Source organism: Aegilops tauschii, chromosome 5 (genome assembly GCF_002575655.3).
Source record: "Aegilops tauschii subsp. strangulata cultivar AL8/78 chromosome 5, Aet v6.0, whole genome shotgun sequence".
NCBI classification, from domain to species: domain Eukaryota; kingdom Viridiplantae; phylum Streptophyta; class Magnoliopsida; order Poales; family Poaceae; genus Aegilops; species Aegilops tauschii.
Genome location: NC_053039.3, coordinates 269,532,493 through 269,548,403, shown reverse-complemented (window position 1 = coordinate 269,548,403; position 15,911 = coordinate 269,532,493). Strand labels below are relative to the sequence as shown.

The following is a 15,911-nucleotide window of genomic DNA, read 5'->3' as shown; positions in this document are numbered from 1 at the left end:
CATCAGCCAAGTATGAAATTGTATGACACAGTTGACCAATAACATGGTCAAAATGCAGCTTATTATTGCACATCTCATCTTGGCACGATTATTGCACATGATGCAGCTTATTCACTAAAATATAACAAATTATTGAACAGAAATATCTAGTCAATTTTGTCAACACAATACAGTTGAAATCAAATGCTTTCTCCTTCATCAGCCTTCACCATGTCTCTCAAGAAAAATGCAAAAAAGACCCAGCAAGGTAGAGCCAGAAAAGCAGACCAAACCGCCAAAGTTACATTACAGTGTATTTTGAAAAGCTTGCAGTGTTAAAAGAAAAATGCTAACTACTCCTTTGTTGGTTTTAAGCTTGGAGCTTCAAAATACATTACAGCAATGTACCATTACTTCAGTGGTCCCAACCCTATCGATGCGCGCAGCTTGTTCATCTCTATAATCTCTGGATCATTAGGATCTGGACCCTTCCCGCTGCCCTTCTTCTCTTTCTTTTCCTTTCTCTTCTTAGGCTCCTCCCTCGGACCATCATCGGCACGCCCTCGAGGAGGACTGGCACTACCACGGCCACGTCTCTTACGGAGCTCTCCCACTTCACGGTCTCTTTCACGCCGATCCCGGCTTCTGCTCCTTGAGCGGCTCCTGTGCCTGCCACGGTCTCTGTCCCGGCGTTCCCTTTCCCTGCCATCCCGGTCACGATCTCGGTTGTAGTCATCATCTCTGATGCGGTGACGGTCTCGTTCCCTATCCCTCTCTCTATCTCTTTCACGGCCTCTATCTCTGTCTCGATCTCTTTCCCGGCCTCTTCCATAGTCCCCGTGATCCCGATCTCTGTCATGATCTCGGTCCCTGGAAAAACAAAGATCAAAAGGGTATCTAGAGACCAAATCAACACACTGATAGCTAGTGCATGTATCACAGAGAAACACCACACCAAGTTTTTATAAGTATGTCAGTAACCTCAAACCACAGAATGAACATGCTGAGAAACTACAGATCATTTAGTCACACGTCAGCACCTCAAAACCATAGACAGAACATGCCGAGAAACAAGGGATCAATAGTTATTCAGCAATTGCCCCCATTCCCCATACCTATGAAAAACCTCTAGCCAAATAATCAAATCCATTTACATGACAATCAAATGGACCTGGTGCCTTCAGAAAGATATGTCTACAAAGCAGGTACTTTTTTAAGATCTTATCACGTTTGAACATCTATCAGGCTTCCATTCCTAAAACAAATCTGTCCAACCCTGATAAAATATTTGGACCCACATAATTACTTTTACGCAAGCAGCTACAGTAGTCTCCACCATATGAGTTTATTTTTTCAAACAATAAGTCTACAAAATTACAGGCTATAAAATGGGCAAAAGTTCACACAGATGCTTAAGGGGAAACCATAACAATAACTGTAGTTCACTGAACTTAGAAAGTAGCTCAATGTTAAGAACATCGTACACTGGTGCACAGCTAATGAACATGACCAGCTGTCAAAAAAATTATTACACTTCTTTATGACATAATCCGAAGTTAAACCCTTAGGCAGTATCTCAATACATCCTTAAAAAATGAGTTTCCAAAAATAACCGATTCCTTTTATTCATTTGGTTATGAACAAACAAATCTCTAGAACAGAGAAACTGATCTTATCTAGGCAGAGCATGAAGCTTAGCTATGCAATTATATCCGGTTCTATACATTTATACATGAAAGGAAGGCTTCTTAACATGGACTAAACAAGAGCAACAAAACCGATAAGCAAAATGTCAAATTTGAACCACTGTGGATAAGAACTATCTGTTTGGTCCATCATACTTCTCACTGCACACTATCAGTGCAGAGAAACCTGGCAGAGTCATGATTATTCACTATAGGAAGCAGCTTGCCTACCAAAGGCTCTTGACATTAACATGCCATGGCAGTAACTCTAGTATGCAAAATTGCAAATATGCAATGCAACTGCAATGCTACAGCATCAGCTTCCAGTATGATCTCCAGGATTAAACAACTATAATAAAAGCTCCTGCGCTGCTCTTTGGCCTTCTTAGCATTTTTACATTGCATACTTTCCAATGATTTGCAATTTCTGCTCTCAGATTATTTGCATTTTGGATATAATCTAGTTGCCAAAACCAAGATAGCAAAATGCTTATGGCTTCTAATTTAGTATATATTTTCCAAATTGATGTGGCTTAGCATGACATCACTAATATGTATGATGTATCAACATGAAATAAAAATGAGATTACTTCTATGCCCTTAACCAGTAAGAAGAAGAAATAGAACATCGGTGACTTGAACTCTCAAAGAGCATGTAAATCAACATCATACTCAAAACTTGCCGGAAATGAATATAAGCTCCTTCGGCTCTTATCTGATTTCTACTTTCATGCAAGAGCAATATGCATGCTAGGCACATTAAGCTTTGGGGGAAATACTTACAATAACTCGTTGGCCAACCCATCTGGCACCGCTACAAAATTCTATCGGGCTCTATACATTTTAGACACGATTAAAACAGGCTTCTTACATGTTTTTATAAAAGCAGACACAAAAACAAGCAAGAGCTCTTCATTTCAAAAACTCAAAAGGTTGCAAGCGGCAGAAAAATGGAGGATGTGATGAAACTGATATGATAAAGTTTAACATAAATCCGAATAAGATAGCAAATTTCAATAAGCGAAAAGTTCAAATTTGGACCAGTTTGTGATTTTAAATCTGTTTGGCACATCATACTTCTCAACTGCACACTATCAGTGCAGAGAAACCTGGCAGGGCCACAAAACACTGTAGGAAGCAGCTCATCAACCAATGGCTCTTGACATGAACATGCCATGGCAGTAAGTACTAAGTGCGCAAATATGCAATGCAACGCTGCAATGATACAGCAACAGCTTCCAGTACAATCTCTATAACTAAAAGTCATACAATATCAAAAGAAGCTAAAGAGAAAGTCACTGTTTCAGTCTTGTGCTGTGATACAAGACAAGTGAACCTGCTCGTGCATGGGTGCCCCAGAAGCTCTTGCTCTGCTTGTTGGTCTTGTGTTATTGAGTCACGTCCATGTATGAAAAGGATAGCTTACACAGATGTGGTAATTTTCCTATATATATTCTACAGTTACCAAAACCAAGATAGCAAAATGCTTAGGGCTTCTAAGTATATATTTTCTAAGTTAATATGTCTTAAGCATGACGTCACTAACATTTATCAATGTAAAATCAGTGAAACATAGGTTACTTCTGGGCCCTTAACCAATAAGAAAACAGAAGATCCTTGGCCTGAACTCCCAAAACACACAGTAAACAGAGTACTAAAAACTTGGCATCCGATGAATATTAACCAATCAGCTCACACCTGATTCTTCCTTAAGCACGAGAGCAGTACAGATGCATTTCAAGAAACAATAGATAAGTCGTTGACAACCATCTACGTAACAAGCAATTCATATATAGCAGATACCTGTGATGCCTTTCGTGTTTCCTGTCTCTGTCCCTCTCCCTTTCCCTGTCGCGTTCTTTGGTGGGGCTTCTTCCACGAAGATGGTCCTGTTAACACGTTAAAACAAGTCAACACCTCTGGTCAACAAATTAGGTGAATTGATTTAGATCATTTAGCAAGTATGCTCACCTTTTCACGAGTGTTAGGCTCATCTACGTCCATAGGCTGTCCATCCTCCTTATCTTCCTCCTCTTCCTCAAAATCGTCTTCAAGTGCACTTCTTCTAGGTTCTAGAGTTCCAGAAGCTTCAAGGATCCATCTGTTGAAAATATTCATAAAAATGAATTTGTGAAGCATCTGGAGCACATCAAGAGGCAAACCCGTATTTAAGATTACTGACTAGTGGTCAAAAGAAAATATCTCTAAACCAAAAACTATTACTGAAACATACTCCCTCCGTCCCAAAATAAGTGACTCAACTTTGTACTAAAGCTAGTATAAAGTTGAGCCACTTATTTTGGGACAGAGGGAGTACATGACAACTATGTGTTTAACAGAGAGGGAACAATCAACAACTCCAATCTTTAACACAGAGAGAACAGTGAACACAATCTCAAAAGGGGTAACTATCTTTTTAAGATGTCGCTAGTCTCGGAACATCAGCGAGAAATTGAGCAGTAGCAGATGGCAGGGTAGATGCAGATGTCGCAAACAAGATAAATTTCAACTGCATGGCAGAGTTTGGGACAGATAAAATCAAACCTTTTCTGAATGCGGGGGAGGGCAGTGTCGCAGCTATAGTCCTTGGTCAGGAGCTCGTCAATGAATTCGTCAACGTGTGTCAGCGTGAATTCTGAAACGAATACAGATGAGAAAATGAGTAAAATAACCGCATACCCCCAAATCTGAAATCTCATACACCTAGCTAGCTACCAGCATAAGTAACAATATGAGATCAAAAGAAACAAAATTTGGAGTGCATACTTCCATCGCTGAGCTTTTGCCTAATCTTGCGGTAGTCGTTGTAGAGCGGCTCGAGGTACTGGTAAACGTCGGCGACGGTGCCAGTGAGGCGCAGGTAGAAGGCCCCAAGAACCCGGACATACCTAGAGCAGAAACAACAAGATAAGGGCATCGATTTTTCAATTCAATGCCTACCAGAAGCAGCTAGAGGTAGAGGACGGAATCGACGAATACGTTAAAGAGGAAATTACTTGTAGTCCTCGTTCTTGATGAACTCGACGACGATTTCCTTGTCGGGCTGGATCTGGAGCATCTTGAGGGCGAGGCAGAGGAAGGGGGTCGGCCTGCGGTTGCCGCCGTGGGTGCCGCCGGTGTGGTCGAGCTCCATGGCCTTGTCGACGAGGGTCTCCGCCGTGAGGCCGAAGCACTGCTCCTTCCAGTAGTTGCTCTGGTAGATCTTAGCCCGCACGATCTTCTCCACCAGGTTCTGTGGGTTGGTGCCGTGGATGCTCCGGGCCAGGGGGTCCGTGCGGTTCGCCATCGTCGCCGGCTCTCCGGCGCGGGCGCCGAGGGCGGCCGAGGCGGCGGCTACGCCGCTCCGCTGGTGGGGGCGGGATTAGGATTGGGACTGGGACGGGGACTGGAATTGGGGTTTGCGGGCAAAACCCTAGACTATAGTAGACGAGGCAGCCCCGCGGGAGCTTTTGAACCGACCTTGGCACCGGCACCAAATAAAATTTCCGGTCATAAGGCCAACTCCACCGCGCGACCCCAAACGGACGTTTTTGTCCGGATTCTGTCCATTTGATAGGGATTTGGGATCGTGTCCGGGCGTGTCTTTGGATGCGGTGGCCGTGCGCCTAGCATGCGGGCGCATCTGTTTGCCCCATCCTGTCCGCGTCTATTTAAAAAAAAGCAACGTTTCAAATGCCGAGCCCTAGTTCACGGCCCCAGTTCATCACGCCGGCAACAAAGCCAGCGGCCTACACGTCCATCGCCGGCATCGGCCAGCGGCCGGCAACACAGCCAGCCTCCAAAATGAATAGTTGTCCTCGCCGGCAACACAGCCGGCCTCCAAAATGAATGTTTTCTCGCCGGCACACTGCCAGCGGCCCAGCGGGCGGGCGGCACCCATGCCAGCCTCCAAAAAGAACGGCCACGCCGATCGGACGACCTAGTTCAAGCCTTCGGCGTCGAGCATCTCCTTCTGCCTGGCCTCGAACCAGGCCCTCGTCTTGTCGCTCATCTTCGACAAGTCCACGCTCATGATCGCAAGGACCACCTCCTTCGCTTTGGTGGCGGCATTGGTGGCCTCGATGTCGAGCTGCCTCTGCCTGGCCTTGACGTTGTCGGCCTCTATGTCGAGCTGCCTTTGCCGGGCGGCCTCTTCCATGTCGAGTTGCCTTTGCCGGGCCGCCTCCTCCATGTCGATCTTCCTCTTCTTGGCCGCCTCCTCCATCTCAAGCTTTTTTCTTTGAAGGTCTAGGTATTGCTTCATTTGCTTGTCCTTACTTTGCCGCTTCTTCTCGTCCCTCACATCCTTTTGAGACATCATGCCATGCAAAGTGTCATGCAATGCCATGGATGAGGCATCACGTATGTCATCAACCTTGGAGTTGGTCTTGCCCCTCGGCCTCTTCAACGCCTCGCCATCTTCACCTCCGGCGAACTTGGCCGTCTTCAGTCCTCTCTTCCTTTGTAGTTCACGGTATTGGTCCTTGAACTTAGGGCAATTGTTGATGAGCGTCCAACAATGCGTAAGAGTGAATGGCTTGTCATTGTGCCGGCCTTGAATGCCTCCAAAGATTGAAATGCCTACAACACATGATCAACAAGAAGTGAACATGCAAACATATACAAGGCCGAAGTCTCATGGCCGTAGCAAGGAAAGGGCTAGGAAGAGGAGAGCATACCGTGTCCCCAACACCGAGACCACTCACGGGCCGTGCTTCAACGCTCTCAAATGCGGCTTGATACTTTTTGCACTCTTGTTGGATGAACAACCATCTCTTTTGAATCGAGCCAATGCCATAGTTGCTTGTAATTTGGTAGGGCTCGAACATCTTCCTTTCATGGAATGTTTTGTGGACTCTCGTCCAAAAAACAATGCCCTTTTGTAGCGCGCCGGTCCTCGGATCTTGGCTAATCTCCATCCAAGCTTGGCAAATCAACTTGTCCTCATCTTGTGTGTATGAACCCGTGCGAATGCTCTTCCTCTTCTTTTGTGCTTCCGCTCTTTGGGTCAGCTCGTCGATGAACAATGGCGCGTCACTAATATCAACGTCATTGCCTTCTTCTTCTTCTTCACCATCACCTTCGACATAGATGTCATCGTCTTCATGCCACGAGTCACCATGGTCGTAGTCTGCACGGTCGTCAGCCTCTTCATCGGGGACGTACTGGGCGCGGCCATCCTGACTTTGGGTCTCCTCGGGGTCATAGGCACGTCCGTGCCCAGCCTCAAAGATCACGTTCTCCATGTACTGGTTGTAGAGGGGGTCGTCGACCGATGCCGTTGCTGTTGGCATTCCGTCAAACAACACGCGCGGGGCGGCATGGTGCCCGTGAACGGTACCCGTGCTTGCTTGCTTTGCATCTCGACGGACGGCCGGCCGCCGCTGCTGGACCCAGGCGTGACATTGAGGTCGATGACGGCCGCGGGGCGTGGTGTGGACGGTGCGAACAAGCCAACGTCCGGCGACCCCGAGAAACGAGTGTGACCGTCGTGCCTTGGCGGAAGAAAGCCGGGCGACATGGGCGTGGTCCGCGACGTTGGCGACTGGCAGTGCGCAGGCCGGGCGACCGACGAGCCTGTGCTCGCCGGGCCGACGGCCGCTGTAGTGAAACCGGCCGGACGGCCCATGCTAAGCATGAGGAGGGCGTGCGCTTTGTTGACGATGTCCTCCTTCTCGTCGGCCGCGGCCTTGCGCCGCGCGGCCTCAATCGCATCGCGCTCGGCGGCGAACTTGGCCGCGGCGGCATTGCCCTTGACGGCCGCTCTCCGGCTCCTCTTCGTCGCCACTTCTGCGTCCAACCTGGCGATCTCCTCTGGCGTGCACTCCGACCGTGGTTTCCTTGGTGCCTTGGCCGCCTTCTTCTTCACCTTTCCGGGCGGGTCGACGGCCAGGCCGCCGGAATTCGGCTGGGCGTCGGCCATGGATGGGGGAGGAAGGGGGGTGGCGGGAGGGACGTGGGAGGGTTTGCTGGAAATGGCGCCAAATGGGCGGGCGGGGGGTTTTGCTTTGTGCCACTGTTGGAAATATGCCCTAGAGGCAATAATAAAATGGTTATTATTATATTTCCTTGTTCATGATAATTGTCTATTGTTCATGCTATAATTGTGTTATCCGGAAATCGTAATACATGTCTGAACACATAGACCATAACATGTCCCTAATGAGCCTCTAGTTGACTGGCTCGTTGATCAATAGATGGTTACGGTTTCCTGACCATGGACATTGGATGTCATTGATAACGGGATCACATCATTAGGAGAATGATGTGATGGACAAGACCCAATCCTAAGCATAGCACTAGATCGTGTAGTTCGTTTGTTAAAGCTTTTCTAATGTCAAGTATCGTTTCCTTAGACCATGAGATCATGCAACTCCCGGATACCGTAGGAATGCTTTGGGTGTACCAAACATCACAACGTAACTGGGTGGCTATAAAGGTGCACTACAGGTATCTCCGAAAGTGTCTGTTGGGTTGGCACGGATCGAGACTGGGATTTATCACTCCGTATGACGGAGAGGTATCTCTGGGCCCACTCGGTAATGCATCATCATAATGAACTCAATGTGACTAAGTAGTTAGTCACGGGATCATGCATTAAGGAACGAGTAAAGTGACTTGCCGGTAACGAGATTGAACGAGGTATTGGGATACCGACGATCGAATCTCGGGCAAGTAACGTACCGATTGACAAAGGGAATTGTATACGAGATTGCTTGAATCCTCGACATCGTGGTTCATCCGATGAGATCATCATGGAACATGTGGGAGCCAACATGGGTATCCAGATCCCGCTGTTGTTTATTGGCTAGAGAGCTGTCTCGGTCATGTCTGCATGATTCCCGAACCCGTAGGGTCTACACACTTAAGGTTTGATGACGCTAGGGTTATAAGGAAGATTTGTATGTGGTTACCGAATGTTGTTCGGAGTCCCGGATGAGATCCCGGACGTCACGAGGAGTTCCGGAATGGTCCGGAGGTGAAGATTTATATATGGGAAGTCATCATACGGTCACCGGAAGTGTTCGGGGGTATGCCGGTATTGTACCGGGGCCACCGAAGGGGTTCCGGGGGTCCACCGGGAGGGTCCACCTGCCCCGGAGGGACCTATGGGCTGTATGTGGAAGGGAACCAGCCCCTAAGTGGGCTGGGCGCCATCCCCCCTAGGGCCCATGCGCCTAGGGTTGGGGGGGAACCCTAAAGGGGGAGCCCCCCTTGCTTGGGGGGCAAGCCCCCTCCCCTTGGCCGGCCCCCTTCCCACTTCTCCCTATAAATAGAGGGGTGGAGGGAGGGCTGCAGCACCACATCCAAGGCGCAGCCCCTCCCCTCCCCAACACCTCTCCTCCTCCGCGTGAGCTTGGCGAAGCCCTGCCGGAGAACTGCCACTCCATCACCACCACGCCGTCGTGCTGCTGTTGGAGCCCTCTTCCTCAACCTCTCCCTCCTCCTTGCTGGATCAAGGTGCGGGAGGCGTCACCGGGCTGCACGTGTGTTGAACGCGGAGGTGCCGTTGTTCGGCGCTAGGATCGGAATCCACCGCGATCTGAATCGCTACGAGTATGACTCCCTCATCCTCGTTCTTGCAACGCTTCCGACTCACGATCTTCAAAGGTATGAAGATGCACTCCCCTCTCGTTGCTAGTAAACTCCATAGATTGATCTTGGTGATGCGTAAAAAAAATTTAATTTCTGCAACGATCCCCAACAGTGGTATCAGAGCTAGGTCTATGCGTAGTTTCTATGCACGAGTAGAACACAAGTTGTTGTGGGCGCCGATTTTGTCAATTTACTTGCCGTTACTAGTCTTATCTTGATTCGGCGGCATCGTGGGATGAAGCGGCCCGGACCGACCTTACACGTACGCTTACGCGAGACAGGTTCCACCGACTGACATGCACTAGTTGCATAAGATGGCTAGCGGGTGTCTGTCTCTCCCACTTTAGTCGGACCGGATTCGATGAAAAGGGTCCTTATGAAGGTAAATAGAAATTGGCATATCACGTTGTGGTTTTGGCGTAGGTAAGAAACGTTCTTGCTAGAAACCTATAGCAGCCACGTAAAAAATTTGCAACAACAATTAGAGGACGTCTAACTTGTTTTTGCAGCATGTGTCATGTGATGTGATATGGTCAGAAGAATGTGATGAATGATATATGTGATGTATGAGATTGATCATGTTCTTGTAATAGGAATCACGACTTGCATGTCGATGAGTATGACAACCGACAGGAGCCATAGGAGTTGTCTTAATTTATTTATGACCTGCGTGTCAACTGAAACGTCATGTAATTACTTTGCTTTATTGCTAACCGTTAGCCATAGTAGTAGAAGTAATAGTTGGCGAGGCAACTTCATGAAGATACGATGATGGAGATCATGATGATGGAGATCATGGTGTCATGCCGGTGACGATGATGATCATGGCGCCCCGAAGATGGAGATCAAAAGGAGCAAAATGATATTGGCCATGTCATGTCACTATTTGATTGCATGTGATGTTTATCATGTTTTACATCTTATTTGCTTAGAACGACGGTAGCATAAATAAGATGATCTCTCACTAAAATTTCAAGAATTGTGTTCCCCCTAACTGTGCACCGTTGCTAAAGTCCATTGTTCCGAAGCACCACGTGATGATCGGGTGTGATAGGTCCTAACGTTCGCATACAACGGGTGTAAGTCAGATTTACACACGCAACACACTTAAGTTGACTTGACGAGCCTAGCATGTACAGACATGGCCTCGGAACACGGAAGACCGAAAGGTTGAACATGAGTCATATAGAAGATACGATCAACATGAAGATGTGCACCGATGATGACTAGTCCGTCTCACGTGATGATCGGACACAACCTAGTTGACTCGGATCATGTATCACTTAGATGACTAGAGGGATGTCTGTCTGAGTGGGAGTTCATTAATAATTTGATTAGATGAACTTAATTATCATGAACTTAGTCTAAAATCTTTACAATATGTCTTGTAGATCAAATGGCCCATGCTAATGTCAACCTCAACTTCAACGCGTTCCTAGAGAAAACCAAGCTGAAAGACGATGGTAGCAACTATACGGACTGGGTCCCGAACTTGAGGATCATCCTCATAGCTGCCAAGAAAGCATATGTCATTGAAGCACCGCTAGGTGAAGCACCCGTCCCAGCAAACCAAGACGTTATGAACGCCTGGCAAACACGTGTTGATGATTACTCCCTGGTTCAGTGCGGCATGCTTTACAGCTTAGAACCGGGGCTCCAAAAATGTTTCGAGCAGCACGGAGCATATGAGATGTTCCAAGAGCTGAAAATGGTTTTCCAAGCTCATGCCCGGGTCGAGAGATATGAAGTCTCCGACAAGTTCTACAGTTGTAAGATGGAGGAGAATAGTTCTGTCAGCGAGCATATACTCAAAATGTCTGGGTTGCACAACCGCTTATCTCAGCTGGGAGTTAATCTCCCGGATGATGCGGTCGTTGACAGAATCCTTCAGTCGCTCCCACCTAGCTACAAGAGCTTTGTGATGAACTTCAATATGCAGGGGATGGAAAAGACCATTCCTGAGGTATATTCAATGTTGAAATCAGCGGAAGTGGAGATTAAAAAGGAACATCAAGTGTTGATGGTGAATAAAACCACTAAGTTCAAGAAAGGCAAGGGTAAGAAGAACTTCAAGAAAGACGACAAGGGAGTTGCCGCGCCCGGTAAGCAAGCTGCCGGGAAGAAGACAAAGAATGGACCCAAGCCTGAAACTGAGTGCTTTTATTGCAAGGGAAACAGTCACTGGAAGCGGAACTGCCCCAAGTACTTAGCGGATAAGAAGGCCGGCAATACCGAAGGTATATGTGATATACATGTTATTGATGTGTACCTAACCAGCGCTCGTAGTAGCTCCTGGGTATTTGATACCGGTGCGGTTGCTCATATTTGTAACTCAAAGCAGGAGCTGCGGAATAAGCGGAGACTGGCGAAGGACGAGGTGACGATGCGCGTCGGGAATGGTTCCAAGGTCGATGTGATCGCCGTCGGCACGCTACCTCTACATTTACCTACGGGATTAGTTTTAAACCTCAATAATTGTTATTTGGTGCCAGCTTTGAGCATGAACATTGTATCTGGATCTCGTTTGATGCGAGATGGCTACTCATTTAAATCCGAGAATAATGGTTGTTCTATTTATATGAGAGATATGTTTTATGGTCATGCCCCGCTGGTCAATGGTTTATTCTTAATGAATCTTGAACATGATGTTACACATATTGATAGTGTGAATGCCAAGAAATGTAAGGTTGATAATGATAGTCCCACATACTTGTGGCACTGCCGCCTTGGTCACATTGGTGTCAAACGCATGAAGAAACTCCACGCGGATGGACTTTTGGAGTCTCTTGATTATGAATCATTTGATACGTGCGAACCATGCCTCATGGGAAAAATGACCAAGACTCCGTTCTCCGGAACAATGGAGCGAGCAACCAACCTATTGGAAATCGTACATACTAATGTGTGCGGTCCAATGAGCGTTGAGGCTCACGGTGGCTATCGTTATGTTCTCACCCTCACTGATGACTTGAGTAGATATGGGTATGTCTACTTAATGAAACACAAGTCTGAGACCTTTGAAAAGTTCAAGGAATTTCAGAGTGAGGTTGAGAATCAACGTGACAGGAAAATAAAGTTCTTACGATCAGATCGTGGAGGGGAATATTTGAGTCACGAATTTGGCACACACTTAAGGAAATGTGGAATTGTTTCACAACTCACGCCGCCCGGAACACCTTAGCGTAATGGTGTGTCCGAACGTTGTAATCGCACTCTATTGGATATGGTGCGATCTATGATGTCTCTTACCGATCTACCGCTATCATTTTTGGGTTATGCTTTAGAGACTGCCGCATTCACTTTAAATAGGGCTCCGTCGAAATCCATTGAGACGACACCGTATGAATTATGGTTTGGAAAGAAACCTAAGCTGTCGTTTCTTAAAGTTTGGGGATGCGATGCTTATGTCAAGAAACTTCAACCTGAAAAGCTCGAACCCAAGTCGGAAAAATGCGTCTTCATAGGGTACCCTAAGGAAACCATTGGGTATACCTTCTACCTCACATACGAAGGCAAGATCTTCGTTGCCAAGAACGGGTCCTTTCTGGAGAAAGAGTTTCTCTCGAAAGAAGTAAGTGGGAGGAAAGTGGAACTTGATGAGATGACCCCTCTTGAACCAGAAAGTAGCGCAGCACAAGAAAATGTTTCTGTGGTGCCTGCACCGACTAGAGAGGAAGTTAATGATGACGATCATGATCAAGTTACCACTGAACTTCGTAGGTCCACAAGGACACGTTCCGCACCAGAGTGGTACGGCAACCCTGTCATGGAAATCATGTTGTTGGACAACGGTGAACCTTCGAACTATGAAGAAGCAATGGCGGGCCCAGATTCCAACAAATGGCTTGAAGCCATGCAATCCGAGATAGGATCCATGTATGAAAACAAAGTATGGACTTTGACAGACTTGCCCGATGATCGGCGAGCGATAGAAAATAAATGGATCTTTAAGAAGAAGACGGACGCTGATGGAAATGTTACCATCTACAAAGCTCGACTTGTCGCTACGGGTTATCGACAAGTTCAAGGAGTTGACTACGATGAGACTTTCTCACCCGTAGCGAAGCTGAAGTCCATCCGAATCATGTTAGCAATTACCGCATTCTACGATTATGAAATATGGCAAATGGACGTCAAAACGGCATTCCTTAACGGCTTCCTTAAGGAAGAATTGTATATGATGCAGCCGGAAGGTTTTGTCGATCCTAAGAATGCTGACAAGGTATGCAAGCTCCAGCGCTCAATCTATTGGCTGGTGCGGGCATCTCGGAGTTGGAACATTCGCTTTGATGAGATGATCAAAGTGTTTGGGTTTACACAGACTTATGGAGAAGCCTGTGTTTGCAAGAAAGTGAGTGGGAGCTCCGTAGCATTTCTCATATTATATGTTGATGACATACTATTGATGGGAAAAGATATAGAATTCTTGGAAATCATAAAGGCCTACTTGAATAAGTGTTTTTAAATGAAGGACCTTGGAGAAGCTGCTTACATATTAGGCATCAAGATCTATAGAGATAGATTGAGACGCCTCATAGGTCTTTCACAAAGCACATACCTTGACAAGATATTGAAGAAGTTCAATATGGATCAGTCCAAGAAGGGGTTCTTGCCTGTATTGCAAGGTGTGAGATTGAGCACGGCTCAATGCCTGACCACGGCAGAAGATAGAGAAAAGATGAGTGTCATCCCCTATGCCTCGGCCATAGGGTCTATTATGTATGCCATGCTGTGTACCAGACCTGATGTAAACCTTGCCGTAAGTTTGGTAGGAAGGTACCAAAGTAATCCCGGCATGGAACACTGGACAACGGTCAAGAACATCCTGAAGTACCTGAACAGGACTAAGGATATGTTTCTCGTTTATGGAGGTGACGAAGAGCTCGTTGTAAAGGGTTACGTTGATGCTAGCTTCGACACAGATCTAGATGACTCTAAGTCACAAACCGGATACGTGTATATTTTGAATGGTGGGGCAGTCAGCTGGTGCAGTTGCAAGCAAAGCGTCGTGGTGGGATCTATATGTGAAGCGGAGTACATGGCAGCCTCGGAGGCAGCACATGAAGCAATCTGGATGAAGGAGTTCATTGCCGACCTAGGAGTTATTCCCAATGCATCGGGGCCGATGACTCTCTTCTGTGACAACACTGGAGCTATTGCCCTTGCCAAGGAGCCCAGGTTTCACAAGAAGACCAGGCATATCAAGCGTCGCTTCAACTCCATTCGTGAAAATGTTCAAAATGGAGACATAGATATTTGTAAAGTGCATACGGATTTGAATGTCGCAGATCCGTTGACTAAACCTCTTCCACGGGCGAAACATGATCAACACCAGAACTCTATGGGTGTACGATTCATCACAATGTAACTAGATTATTGACTCTAGTGCAAGTGGGAGACTGTTGGAAATATGCCCTAGAGGCAATAATAAAATGGTTATTATTATATTTCCTTGTTCATGATAATTGTCTATTGTTCATGCTATAATTGTTGGGGAACGTAGTAATTTCAAAAAAATTCCTACGCACACGCAAGATCATGGTGATGCATAGCAACGAGAGGGGAGAGTGTTGTCCACGTACCCTCGTAGACCGAAAGCGGAAGCGTTAACGCAACGCGGTTGATGTAGTCGTACGTCTTCACGATCCGACCGATCAAGTACCGAACGCACGGCACCTCCGAGTTCAGCACACGTTCAGCTCGATGACGTCCCTCGAACTCCGATCCAGCCAAGTGTTGAGGGAGAGTTTCGTCAGCACGACGGCGTGGTGACGATGATGATGTTCTACCGACGCAGGGCTTCGCCTAAGCACCGCTACGATATTATCGAGGTGTAATATGGTGGAAGGGGGCACCGCACACGGCTAAAAGATCGTTGATCAATTGTGTGTCTAGAGGTGCCCTCCTGCCCCCGTATATAAAGGAGCAAGGGGGGGGGGGGTTCGGCCGGCCTAGAGGAGAGGCGCGCCAGGAGGAGTCCTACTCCTACCGGGAGTAGGACTCCCCCCCTTTTCCATGTTGGACTAGGAGAGAAAGGGGGAAGAGGTGGAGGGGAGGAAGGAAGGGGGACGCCGCCCCCCTCTCCTTGTCCTATTCGGACTAGGGGGAAGGGGCGCGCGGCCCTGCCCTGGCCTCCTCTCCTCTCTTCCACCTAGGCCCACTAAGGCCCATTAAGTTACCGGGGGGTTCCGGTAACCTCCCGGTACTCCGGAAAAATCCCGATTTCACCCGGAACACTTCCGATGTCCAAACATAGTCTTCCAATATATCAATCTTTATGTCTCGACCATTTCGAGACTCCTCGTCATGTCCGTGATCACATCCGGGACTCCGACAACCTTCGTTACATCAAAACATATAAACTCATAATATAACTGTCATCGTAACGTTAAGCGTGCGGACCCTACGGGTTCGAGAACTATGTAGACATGACCGAGACACCTCTCCAGTCAATAACCAATAGCGGAACCTGGATGCTCATATTGGTTCCCACATATTCTACGAAGATCTTTATTGGTCAAACCGCATAACAACATACGTTGTTCCCTTTGTCATCGGTATGTTACTTGCCCGAGATTCGATCGTCGGTATCTCGATACCTAGTTCAATCTCGTTACCGGCAAGACTCTTTACTCGTTCCGTAATACATCATCCCGCAACTAACTCATTAGT

The 15,911-nt window shown here is 47.2% G+C and overlaps 1 protein-coding gene across 1 annotated transcript; it reads right to left on the bottom strand.

Moving 5' to 3' along the window:
* Positions 1-107: 107 nt before the first annotated feature.
* LOC109787651 (uncharacterized) lies at positions 108-5,129 on the bottom strand. The gene is made up of 6 exons (XM_020346192.4): positions 4,661-5,129; positions 4,431-4,552; positions 4,209-4,299; positions 3,636-3,765; positions 3,468-3,553; positions 108-849 (listed from the first exon to the last, which is right to left on the bottom strand). The coding sequence occupies exons 1-6, from the start codon at positions 4,948-4,950 to the stop codon at positions 390-392; spliced, it is 1,179 nt and encodes a 392-aa protein (XP_020201781.1). The 5' UTR covers positions 4,951-5,129; the 3' UTR covers positions 108-389.
* Positions 5,130-15,911: the final 10,782 nt, after the last annotated feature.

Bases quoted from the DNA above. Each gene is read 5' to 3' on its own strand.
- LOC109787651 (XM_020346192.4), bottom strand. From the start codon at position 4,950: ATGGCGAACCGCACGGACCCCCTGGCCCGGAGCATCCACGGCACCAAC. The intron at 4,300-4,430 runs GTATGCACTCCA...TATTCGTTTCAG, and splicing joins GCAAAAGCTCAGCGATGGAA to AATTCACGCTGACACACGTT. The intron at 3,766-4,208 runs GTTTGATTTTAT...TATTTTCAACAG, and splicing joins CTCCCCCGCATTCAGAAAAG to ATGGATCCTTGAAGCTTCTG.